This window comes from Nelusetta ayraudi, unplaced genomic scaffold, assembly GCF_046127955.1.
Source record: "Nelusetta ayraudi isolate G7.1 ecotype Tasmania unplaced genomic scaffold, CSIRO-AGI_Nayr_v1 ptg000050l, whole genome shotgun sequence".
In the NCBI taxonomy this organism is placed as follows: Eukaryota; Metazoa; Chordata; class Actinopteri; order Tetraodontiformes; family Monacanthidae; genus Nelusetta; species Nelusetta ayraudi.
The window spans coordinates 1,406,999-1,419,255 of record NW_027466100.1 but is presented as its reverse complement, the minus strand read 5'-3'; the positions used below and the strand labels follow the sequence as shown (position 1 = coordinate 1,419,255).

At 38.7% G+C, this 12,257-nt stretch overlaps 2 protein-coding genes across 2 annotated transcripts; both read left to right on the top strand.

Annotated features, from left to right (window-relative positions):
* The first annotated feature begins 848 nt into the window (after positions 1-848).
* On the top strand, positions 849-3,160 carry LOC142895944 (green-sensitive opsin-like). The gene is made up of 5 exons (XM_076037317.1): positions 849-1,348; positions 1,596-1,764; positions 2,157-2,322; positions 2,550-2,789; positions 2,889-3,160. The coding sequence occupies exons 1-5, from the start codon at positions 964-966 to the stop codon at positions 2,985-2,987; spliced, it is 1,059 nt and encodes a 352-aa protein (XP_075893432.1). The 5' UTR covers positions 849-963; the 3' UTR covers positions 2,988-3,160.
* Positions 3,161-6,724: 3,564 nt separating this feature from the next.
* LOC142895934 (green-sensitive opsin-like) lies at positions 6,725-10,397 on the top strand. Its single transcript, XM_076037303.1, has 5 exons — positions 6,725-7,155; positions 7,368-7,536; positions 8,564-8,729; positions 8,938-9,177; positions 9,279-10,397. Exons 1-5 carry the CDS (start codon positions 6,771-6,773, stop codon positions 9,375-9,377), a joined length of 1,059 nt encoding a protein of 352 aa, XP_075893418.1. The 5' UTR covers positions 6,725-6,770; the 3' UTR covers positions 9,378-10,397.
* The last annotated feature ends 1,860 nt before the right edge of the window (positions 10,398-12,257 follow it).

Genomic DNA, 12,257 nt, shown 5'->3' with positions numbered 1-12,257 from the left:
CTGGTTCCAGGTAGAGTGCTCCAGCCTAGATGCCCATGGTCAAAGCTTTTCTCTGGTGCGCATTGACAACGCTTAGGGACCTCTGCTGGAGGTACTCTCATCCCACCCTGGTGTGACTGCTTTCAACATCCTCCTCTCTGTTGCTCCTCAACCCGTTTCATTATTCCCCCCGTCCCTCCCCACCTTTAACCACTTATTTTGTTCAACACAGTAATTTAGCTTGATCTGAAGAATGGAAATACAACTCACTTGAGTAAAAAAGGGTTGTCTTGTGAAAGTTGCTGGGCAATAAAGGCACTCCAGAAGGTAAATAGTAAAAGTGTTCAAACAAGTCATATTCTCAAAGAACAAAACAAAACAAAGTAACATAATACCTTAACATAATACTGTTAGTCCTGAGTCATTGTCACCATGATGTACTAAGAAGAAATAGAGCATAAACATGAACACAATCAAGAACAAAAACAAATGTTTTAAACAAACTGTAAATTGGCATTAAAGAAGAACAACATTTTTTTTTCTTTATTGAACACATATGCTGGTACTATCATGATGTACAAACTAGAAAAAACAATAATACAATGCAATACAATTACAAAGGATCATTTGAAAGTGACACATTAACCCACTTTAGATGTATGCAGGCAACCTAAAGATGAGAATGAGTCCACTGAAGAACTTTTGACAGGAAGAATTTGTAAGTGACCTTAATGAAAGAAAAAAGAACGGAAGCTTGGAAGGCGCTCTCAGTAACTGGTGTTAACATATATTACTGAGGATTATAGGATTTTTACAAGTCTTATTTTTAAGCCTCTGATTGCTGTAATCCACTCTAATCCACTGTTTGACCAGTATAAAGCTGTCACCAAGACATCTGATCAGTTGCAGAAGGATCCAGCCCGACTCTCTTGAGAACTCTTGAGGAAGCTCCACAACCGCACAACGAACAACACACAAGTGAAGATGGGTTGGGAAGGAGGAAGCGAGCCAAATGGCACAGAGGGAAGCAACTTCTACATCCCCATGAACAACAGGACGGGGCTTGTGAGGAGTCCTTTTGAATATCCACAGTACTACCTGGGAGATCCCATTCTCTTCAAACTGCTTGCTGCCTACATGTTCTTCCTGATCGTCGCCGGTTTCCCCATCAACTTCCTGACACTGTTGGTGACAGCCCAGAACAAGAAACTCAGGCAACCTCTCAACTTCATCCTGGTCAACCTGGCTGTGGCTGGACTCATCATGGTTTGCTTCGGATTTACCATGACCTTCATCACTGCCATGTATGGCTACTTCATTTTTGGACCGATGGGATGTGCCATTGAGGGATTCATGGCTACTGTTGGAGGTAAGATATGTTTCTAGACGCAAACATCAAAGAAGAACATAGTTCAGGACAAGTGGTAGAGGTTGACTGGACAGGGTATCAAAGACTGAATCCACAGATTTATGCAAAGGAACTTACCCAGCTGTTAATGTTTAGGTTTCTGCAGCTTTCCATGATATAAACTGCAAACCTTTCTGGTCTTGTGTCATCTAATTCATGAACACAATACATGTTTACCAGATGTTTTTCTTGCCTTTCTGTCTCGCAGGTCAAGTTTCTCTCTGGTCGCTGGTCGTCTTGGCTGTTGAGAGATACATTGTGGTCTGCAAACCCATGGGAAGCTTCAAGTTCACTGGAAGCCATGCTGGAGCTGGTGTTGTCTTCACTTGGATTATGGCTATGGCTTGTGCCGCCCCTCCACTGGGTGGCTGGTCCAGGTAATTCTAACTCTAAAACATCTTTGTTAGCTAAGGCAAAAGTAGAAATTTTGCTTAATTCTGAGGTTATAAGTTGTTCGTGAAGATGGTCCAGGTGCAGTTGATTCAGCTCTTCTGCCAATGTGGATATCTTCACCTCTGAGTGACAAACTATTTGGTTTTATTGTTTTGTTTCTACCATTCCACTGCAAAAGAATTTGGAATTCACAATTTGGCTCGGCAAGACCCAAGACCCTGCTAGAGAATCAGTAATAGAGAATAGATGGAGACTTCACACAAAATCAGTCGGAAAAACTGGGTGGTTAATTATTGAGCATTAGTTTTTTTTTGTTGTTGTTGCAGGTTTTCTTTTAATTTACGGCATGTAATGACAAAATCTATTTATCACACAGATACATTCCTGAGGGTCTGCAGTGCTCATGTGGACCTGACTACTACACTCTGGCTCCTGGCTTCAACAATGAGTCATACGTCATGTACATGTTCAGTTGCCACTTCTGCGTTCCAGTGTGCACCATCTTCTTCACCTATGGCAGCCTTGTGCTGACAGTCAAAGCTGTAAGTGAGATGAAATATGACGATATGCAAATTGACAAAAGACCTCTTTTGTTGTTGTTCTTTTCTACTGCATCACACATCATTTGCCAGATAATCGTATTTGTAATTATTAGTTGACACTAATTTTAGGGCTGTCACGTTATAGGGCTACTTCAAGTGAAACCATTTGATGCCATTTGATCTTTTATTTGAACTGTGACCATGACTAATTCTGTATGTAATTCCAGGCTGCAGCCCAGCAGCAGGAGTCTGAGTCCACCCAGAAGGCTGAGAGGGAAGTGACACGCATGTGCATCCTGATGGTCTTTGGCTTCCTCTTGGCTTGGACACCTTATGCCAGCTTTGCTGCATGGATCTTCTTTAACAAGGGAGCTGCATTCTCTGCTACAGCCATGGCCGTCCCTGCCTTCTTCTCAAAGAGCTCAGCGCTGTTCAATCCTGTTATCTACATTCTGATGAACAAGCAGGTAAGATGATCCAGCGTGGTGGCATAAGGTGTTTGTGTTGGAGTAATTGATTGAGCTGAAATCCTTAACAAATGCTGATGAATTATTTGTTTCTTTCAGTTCCGTAACTGCATGCTCAGCACCATTGGAATGGGTGGCATGGTGGAGGATGAGACCTCAGTATCTACCAGCAAGACAGAAGTGTCCTCAGTGTCCTAAACAAAGACAAATGATCACAAAGTCTCTGATGGATTTTTTCACATGGACTAATAACCAGTATTTGCAGACAGTGGTTTCATTTGGTTACATTCAGTAAGACATCCAAGAAATACGGCAGGGCGAGTCACCTGAAGCACCCTTTTCCAAACTGGACTGTAACATCAGATGCTGTTCAGAGAATGCTTGATTTCACATCTTGTGCAAAGCACCGCCAAGGAAACAACACGGCTCCTTGTAATCACTGTGGAGGCTTTGTGGTCTTCCTTTGTTATGAGTGTTGTCAGAGATTTATTTTTTTCTGCTGCATGGAACCTTTTCAGGAGCCTGAATTTATTTTCATGGCCAATTGTACATATTTTATAAATGCTTATGATAATGTATATGTAGGTAAATAAATGCATGCATCAAAATGTGTCAGTGTGGAAGTGTATTTTCTGGCAATATTTCGGGTCATTATCTAGAAGCAGCTAGTAAAAGTTTTTATGGGAACTAACTAACTTACTGACTGACTGACTGAATAACCATGGCAGTGAAAAGCACATGTGACTTGAAGAGAAGGTCCTGGAGAGGCTCTTGACTGAACATAAAACAGTACTTATTTTTATTTTATTTTTTTTTTAATATAATGACTATGCACAGGTCAGTCCAATCTTAACAGTATATATATTTTTTTTTACATGCAACACAAGTCAAGATTTTCAACTCATTAATTTGAAATTTCTTTGCAAATAAAGCAATGACTATAGTTTCTCAGCAGATCATAATAGGGATTATGTCAGAAGTAGACAACATCACTGCTCTCAACATTGTCTCCACTCCCTTTCTCTTGTTCTTGCTGTAACTCTTTCATTGCACATCACATCTGATGCTTTTCTCTACCCACTCAATGTAATTATACATACTTCTTTCCATACTCTCCATTCCATTTGGACTGTTGGCTGTTTATGTCTATCACCTTCTTTACCTACACTCCCTCTCAACTCACCATTCCACGTGGGTCCCTCTGATTCACACCTCACCTCCACCTCTATATATTATCTTTCACTTGTTCCGCTTATAGATCAATGTCATCTGCAAACATCAGAGTCCATGCTGATTCCTGTCTGACCTCAATCTGTCAGTTCGACCATCACCACATCCAGCAAGAAGGGTCTGATCCTTAGGCTGACAGCCTTAACCAAGAATAATATCCTGACGAGATCAAGATCAAGTTGAGACCAAGACCAAAAAATGTTAGATTCAACATAACACTGACACTTATGTACATTGTGGAGCAAAAGCATCATATTGGGGTTTTGTATTACAGCATGACGTTAGTACAACTGGTATGGTAAAAATTCAACTTTAGGCATAACAGTACATGCCTTTCAAAATGTTTCAGCTGAACTATTGAACTTGTCTGTCACAACTCTCATACATGACTCGCACTGCTCTAAAATACTTCTCTGCCACTTCCCAATGCATTTCTTAAGGTTGCTGTCAGACACTTTCTCTAGATCTATAATGACAAGATGAAGCTTCTTCTGAAGTTGTCTATACTTCTCTGACACCAATACTCAAAGGAAATACTACAACTGTTTTACAGTTTGTTGGCATGAAACCATACTGCTGGACAAAAATGCTCACTTATACCATAAGTGTAGCCAAACTAGTCTTTCTCATTTCCTCATTGTAACGGTCATCAGCTTTCTTCCTCAGTAGCTGCACCAACTATTTAGATCACCCTTGTTCTTAAAAATCTGCACCACAGCCCTTTTCCATTCCTCAGACATGGTACATGGTATGCCTTTATTGTCATTGCAACATGCAAACATATACAACATCTCAGTCTCTAAGATCTTGTTGGACAACCTAGTCAGAAGCTCAACTGCCACCTCTCTTACTTACTTATTTACCTCCACTGTTGTATCATTAGGACTAACAGCTTATTACTTCAGCCCTACTTATCTACTGTCCTGGTCACCTCCTCTACTTTTCAGTCCCTCTGACTTTCCTCATTCATCAGAACTTCACAGTATTCTTTCCATATTTCCACCTTCCATTCACAACGTTGGCATCTGCCACTGCATTTCCATTTTTATCCTCTTACCTATTACATATCCTGTCCATCTGCATCTCTCTGCCTTTCCAGCCTTTATGTTCGTCTCTCCTTCCTTACTGTCCAGTTTTGCTCAATCTCACTGTACTACTGTCTCGGTCTTCTTCAGTCCTGTTAGCGTCTCACTATTTAATGCACTCCTGCACTTCCTCATGCCACCGCCAAGTTTCCTGATCTACTTTCCTTTCAGATGACACACAAAGTACTGTCCTACCTGTCTCACTGATCACATTAACTCTAGAGTGCACAGAGTTTGTAGTGCAGCGTATGTACAATAATGTAAGTATTATTTTAATGTTGCTATGACAAATAAAAACACTTTTTTTTTGCCTTAAAAATCTTTTTGCAGTGCTTCTTCGAACTGATTATTCTGAGAAGAGACAGAAGGTGTATTATGAGTGAAAGTTTTTAGTGGTGATGATTTGACGTGGCATTTTTCATTGCTTAACCAAAGACGTAAATAAACAACAGAAAAAGTACTATATGTATGTATATATATATATATATATATATATATATATATATATATATATATATATGTATGTATATATATATATATATATATATATATATATATATATATATATGTATATATATATATGTATACAGTACTACCCAGAAAATTAGAATATCTTGAAAAGGTTGTAGTATTTCTGCAATTTAACTTAAAAGGTGAATTTGACATATTATATAAATTAATAATATGCAAATCAATAAATTTCAAGTTTTTATTTCTTTGGATTTTGCTGATCAGGTCTTGCAGCTTAAAGAAAAAAAAACTCAAATTCAAAAACTCAGAAAATTTGAATATTACATAAAGTCAAATCTTTATGAAAATCTTAATCAGCAAAGTTAGAACAAGGAACTGCTTGAGATATGTCAGTTTGCGTGTAATGGCTCAATAAAATTTGTTGGTTTCATCTTTTATGTTAAATTGCCAAAATAAAACAACTTTTACTTGATATTCTATTTTTTTGGGTAGTACCTGTGTGTGTGTGTGTGTGTGTGTGTGTGTGTGTGTATATACATATATATATATATATGAAGATATAGAAACAAATGATGTATTGTTTTCATTGTTTTGTTATTTTTACATGTTTGATTGTCAAATAAAAAAAAAAAAGGTAACTCAAAAATTACAGGAATATGAGGGGTGGGGGTGGTCATAGTGTGTGGGGAGGAAAACCCTGCAAACGTGCTGTGCCTGGCTGTAGATTCTCTCACTGTCTGTCACCAACCTGGTTCTCTGTTCTTTACTAGTGTTAATGTGTTTTACAAGTTTTGATAAACTACAAATACAACAAAACACACTTCATCTTTTAGAAGGTGTTTTTTTTTTTGTTAGAAATTGAGATTCACAATAGACTTAAAGATGAGGGTGATGTTCACTGACCAACATTTACTTCTGAAAGAATTTAGCCTTACAGAAGTAAATGACCTTAATGAAAGAAAGAAATAAGAAACGGAAGCTTGGTATTGGACCACTATCTGGTATTAACATATTACTCAGGATTACAGGATTTATACAAGACTTTTTAATCCGCCCAGTGTTGTAATCCACTCTAATCCACTGTTTGTCCAATATAAAGCTGACACCAAGACATCTGATCAGTAGCCGAAGCGTCCAGCCGTGCACAGATCAAAGTGAACTCTTGAAGAAACAACTCCACAGGACAACAGTGAAAATGGGCTGGGAAGGAGCAGGCGAGGCAAATGGCACAGAGGGAAGCAACTTCTACATCCCCATGAACAACAGGACGGGGCTTGTGAGGAGTCCTTTTGAATATCCACAGTACTACCTGGGAGATCCCATTCTCTTCAAACTGCTTGCTGCCTACATGTTGTTCCTGATCGTCGCCGGTTTCCCCGTCAACTTCCTGACACTGTTGGTGACAGCCCAGAACAAGAAACTCCGGCAACCTCTCAACTTCATCTTGGTCAACCTGGCTGTGGCTGGACTCATCATGGTTTGCTTTGGATTTACCATGACATTCATCACTGCCATCAATGGCTACTTTGTTTTTGGACCGATGGGATGTGCCATTGAGGGATTTATGGCTACTGTTGGAGGTAAGATATAATGTGTTTTATTCATTTTTCTGGCAATACACAGACACAAAAAAAGTACATATTTTAGAATTGGTGGTTTAAATTGATTGTACATGATACCAAAGACTGGATCCAAACCATAACAATGTTGCAGTTGGACTTAAGCAACTCTTATTTTATTATTGTGTTAGTACATGGTTAACAAATGTTTTTCTTGCTTTTCTCTCTCACAGGTCAAGTTTCTCTCTGGTCACTGGTCGTTTTGGCTGTTGAGAGATACATTGTGGTCTGCAAACCCATGGGAAGCTTCAAGTTCACTGGAACCCATGCTGGAGCAGGAGTTGCCTTCACTTGGATTATGGCTATGGCTTGTGCCGCCCCTCCACTGGGTGGCTGGTCCAGGTATTTCTAACTCTCAAACATCTTTACCAGCTACGCTTGCAGAGAAGTACACCATAAGGGCAAGCCAGATGAAAAACTTACATTTTTACTTCTGGCTTCAAACTTTTCTACCATTTAACCCAGGGGTGGGCAAACTTTTTGAGTCGTAGGTCACAATGGGTTCTAAAATTTGACAGAAGGCCCAGACCAGGAGCAGATGGATGAAGTCTTTTGGTTACCCAGCGCATAGAAGAAAAAAAATATATAATGGGATATGCAGACAACATCTGCTTTAATGTCAATTGAAAATGAATGACGTGACAACAAAAGATCTGTCTTTGAAGTCCCACGATATTTAGATTTTTTTTTAAATGACTCTTAAAACACTGTAAAAAAAAATGATGAAATACAGCTATATAATAACTTACTTACTAGGAACATAATTTCTTCAAGTTCGACCAGCTGGATGAGAAAGCTTAACTGGCCGCAAATGGTCCCCGGGCCGTAGTTTGTCCATGCCTGGTCCTGTGTTTCTAACTTTTGGTTAGAAGTTGTTTAAAGAACAAGTCAGCTGAATTCAACCAGGATAGTTCACATAAAACTGATGTCAATCTGTCCACAATGTATACTTTCCTTTTATTTTATTGGAAGTAATTATTTACAGTAAAGTGTAACTTACTGGCCAGTAATGTGTAGTCAGATTTGTAACTGGTCAATTAGCATTACTGAGTTGAGTTTAAGGGTTTTTTTTTGGTTTGTTTTGTAGGCAGCATCAAGACCTGCCTCTAAGTGTAGTTTAGTTAAATTATCTGCTTTAGAAAATTGATTTTCATACATGTCACAACCACCTTGTTGTACAAATAGATTTTGCTTCTAATCAACCAGACAGTGAACAAGTATATCACTAAAAACCAATGCTGAAATTATTTTAATCTGAAAAAAATCAAGAGGAAACAATGGGATGGAAATGTTGAGTGTGTCATTTTTGGAGAGGTTTTCTATAAGTGCAATTCGTGTCACTAAATGACAAAATCCATTTCCCTCACAGGTACATTCCTGAGGGTCTGCAGTGCTCATGTGGACCTGACTACTACACTCTGGCTCCTGGCTACAACAATGAGTCATACGTCATGTACATGTTCAGTTGCCACTTCTGCGTTCCAGTGTGCACCATCTTCTTCACCTATGGCAGCCTTGTGCTGACAGTCAAAGCTGTAAGTGAGATGAAATATGACGATATGCAAATGAACCTTGTTTGTTGCTCTTGTCTACTGCATATAATATCATTTATTTAAAAAGGATTTCTGTAAATATTAGTTGATGCCAAATATGCAGCACGGTCATGTTAGGGCAATTTCATGCAAAAACACATGTATATTTTATTTGAGCTGCAAGCATGACTCAAGCTGTATGTAATTCCAGGCTGCAGCCCAGCAGCAGGAGTCTGAGTCCACCCAGAAGGCTGAGAGGGAAGTGACACGCATGTGCATCCTGATGGTCTTTGGCTTCCTCTTGGCTTGGACACCTTATGCCAGTTTTGCTGCATGGATCTTCTTTAACAAGGGAGCTGCATTCTCTGCTACAGCCATGGCCATCCCTGCCTTCTTCTCAAAGAGCTCAGCACTGTTCAATCCTGTTATCTACATTCTGATGAACAAGCAGGTAAGATGATCCAGCGTGGTGGCATAAGGTGTTTGTGTTGGAGTAATTGATTGAGCTGAAATCCTCATAACAAATGCTGATGAATTATTTGTTTCTTTCAGTTCCGTAACTGCATGCTCAGCACCATTGGAATGGGTGCCATGGTGGAGGATGAGACCTCAGTATCTACCAGCAAGACAGAAGTGTCCTCAGTTTCCTAAACGAAGACAAAACAACCACAAACTCAGGGATGGATTTTTTCACATGGACTAATAACAAGTATTTGCAGACAGTGGTTTCATTCAGTAGGACAGCCAAGAAATACTGCAGGGTCTGAAAGCACCCTTTACGAACTGGACTGTAACATCAGATGCTGTTCAGAGTATACTGACTTCACAGCAAGTGCAAAACTCCTTGTAATCTCCGTGGAGGCTTTGCAGTCTGTGAAGAGTTTCCTTTGTTTGAGTGTTGTCACATTTATTTTGTTCTGCTGCATGAAACCTTTTGGAGAGCCTGAATTTATATTCATAGCCAATTGTACATATTTTATAAATGCTAATAACAATGTATATGTAGGTAAATAAATGCATGCATCAAAATGTGTCAGTGTGGAAGTATATTTTCTGGCAGTAGTTCCAGGTCATTATCTTACACCAGCAAGTTACAGATCATATGGGAAGCGACCAACTGATTGACTAACAAAGAGTGAAAAGCACATATATTCTTTCATAACTTAAACAGGAGGTCATCAGGCTCTTGCACAATATCTGTAATCTCATAACCACACAGATTTATGGAGTGATAAAACCAATGTGTATGAAGGATATTTTCAAAAATTAACAAAAGTGTAAACCATCAATGGTAATAGAAATGGAAAAGGAGGCCAATCCCTGCAGTTGAATTAATGAGCAGTTCCTGAAACAACTCTGAACTCCTTGTCTTTAAATATGTGTTTCTGAAATCAACCCTTTCTGTATTCCGATTTTTGGATGAACTTTATTTTGAAAAGCCACATCATCTTTTTTAGATTGAGTCAGTAGGCTTATTGAACTATACTTATTGAAGTATTTACTGTGACTACCATCACGAAGTGGAATTAGTTTTGTGGCAACTACGAAATGTTCCACATGATAAATCTGAAATAATGTTTATTTTTCACAATATTCTAGTTTTGAATGGCATTTGTTTTGAAACACCAGATTAGATTTTCTTAAATTTGAGCATGGGGGGCTCAAGCTTTAGGGGTTATGTACTATCAAGCTGAAGTGAAATTACTTTGTGGCAACTAAAAAAAAAAAATCCCTTTCCCAAAACATACATTCAAAAATAAAGTGTTTATTTATTTATTTATTGCTAAAAGCCTTTATTTAAATTCAATAATCCCTGTGTTCTAATTTTCCCTGGGATTGTTTAACTTTATATTAATTATTTTATTAATATTTTCAGATTCACTAAATGAAGAATGCCATATAAGCAGGAGATCAGACCGTAATGAATGTAGAAGACGCTGTCGCCGAGACGAGATTACTACACCGGAAGCTACAGTGACTTCATTTAGGGTGAAAATGTTTTTTGTCGTCACTTTGCGGGGCCAACGGTGCTACTGCTGTGCGGATCAGTCAATGAGGGTCTGCGCCGTTACCGACACTCGGTGTGCGTCACAGCGACGTCGTCACTGATAATCTTTGACATAGAACACCGTGTTCCGTAGAATTTAGCCCAGATAAACTGTGCTGTCCGAGATATTGGCGCGCGCTAAACCGCAAATAGGGTCATTGTCACGCTTGCTCTATTTCGACGTTTTGATTAAAACACATGATCATAAAGTCCTTTGATGGCCAATACAATTAAATGAAACACGACTGACACACATACAACAATTATTAGAAAATACGAAGATGCCACCATTTGCCTTTTTATGATCCTCTTTAATAGATAAAGTACAGTTGGAAGACGTTCATTTACAATAGATATATACGCATGTGGGTCACTTTATTCACTTTAAATCATGATTCTTCTTTCTTTGTCTGTGTGGGGTATTAAAAAAAAAAAAAAAAAAAAAAAAATCAATTTCCCCCTTCTGTTTTGTGTGCGCGTGAGTGATTGTTTAGTTTAGTTTTTTTTTTTTTTTTAGGATTGTTGCGAGGACGAAGCCCCCGCTCACAGAAAAAAACCTATGACAATATCATGATGATGATAATGATAATAATAATAATAAATCAAAATAAATACTTATCAATCTAACAATCAGTTCCTTTGATTTTACAACTCTTTTTGTCAACGTGCCAACTCGTGAACAATTATTTCTATCGCTTTTAAGACTTGTTCTCTCAACGTGACAGCTCGTTCTTTTTCCACCTCGTTCCAAGTTTCCCTCAGTTAAACCGATGGTCTCCGTCGTTCCTCGAGCGCAGCTCGCGCGCGAGGCTCGGGTCACGCAATAGAATCCTGGTTCTTCTTGCAGAATCTCGCGGTAGGGCGTCAATCGTTGAATCGCGGGAAGAACTTGCTTTGCTTTTCTTGTCTTGATCGCAGAAGGTTTTAGATGCGTTTCCGGCGATCTGAAAATAAAACAAAACAAAAACAAACAAAAGAACTAAAAGAAAAGAAAAAAACAAAAAAACAAAATCAACCCCCCACCCCCCCAAAAAAACATAAATAAAAATAATAAATAAATAAATAAATAAATAAATAAAATAAAAATAAAAACCAACAACTACCAAAAACCCTCTCTACCACGACCACTGCTAAAGGTCCTTCAGGTCCTGTGTGCGAGGTTCCCAGTGGAACAGGCTCCCCCTGGGGTGTGTTCAGCAAACGTCCAGGTTGCTGAGTGAAAAAGGCTTTGCTCACTTACCTACTTACTGTCCGCGAAGTGTCTAAATCCTCGTATGTAATCCGTTTTTACAGATTGTCGCCGTAGAGATTAGATCAATTAAGTGAGAGTAAGCTCTGCTTATTGTCTTAAGACGGTGTCTGGTGAAAGAAATCACCTCACTTAACAGGTCATCACTGACATTGACACTCTATTTGGACACACTCATTATGTTTTATGGAGGAATTTCAAAACGAAATGAAATAAAAAATAGTCTTATGATTTG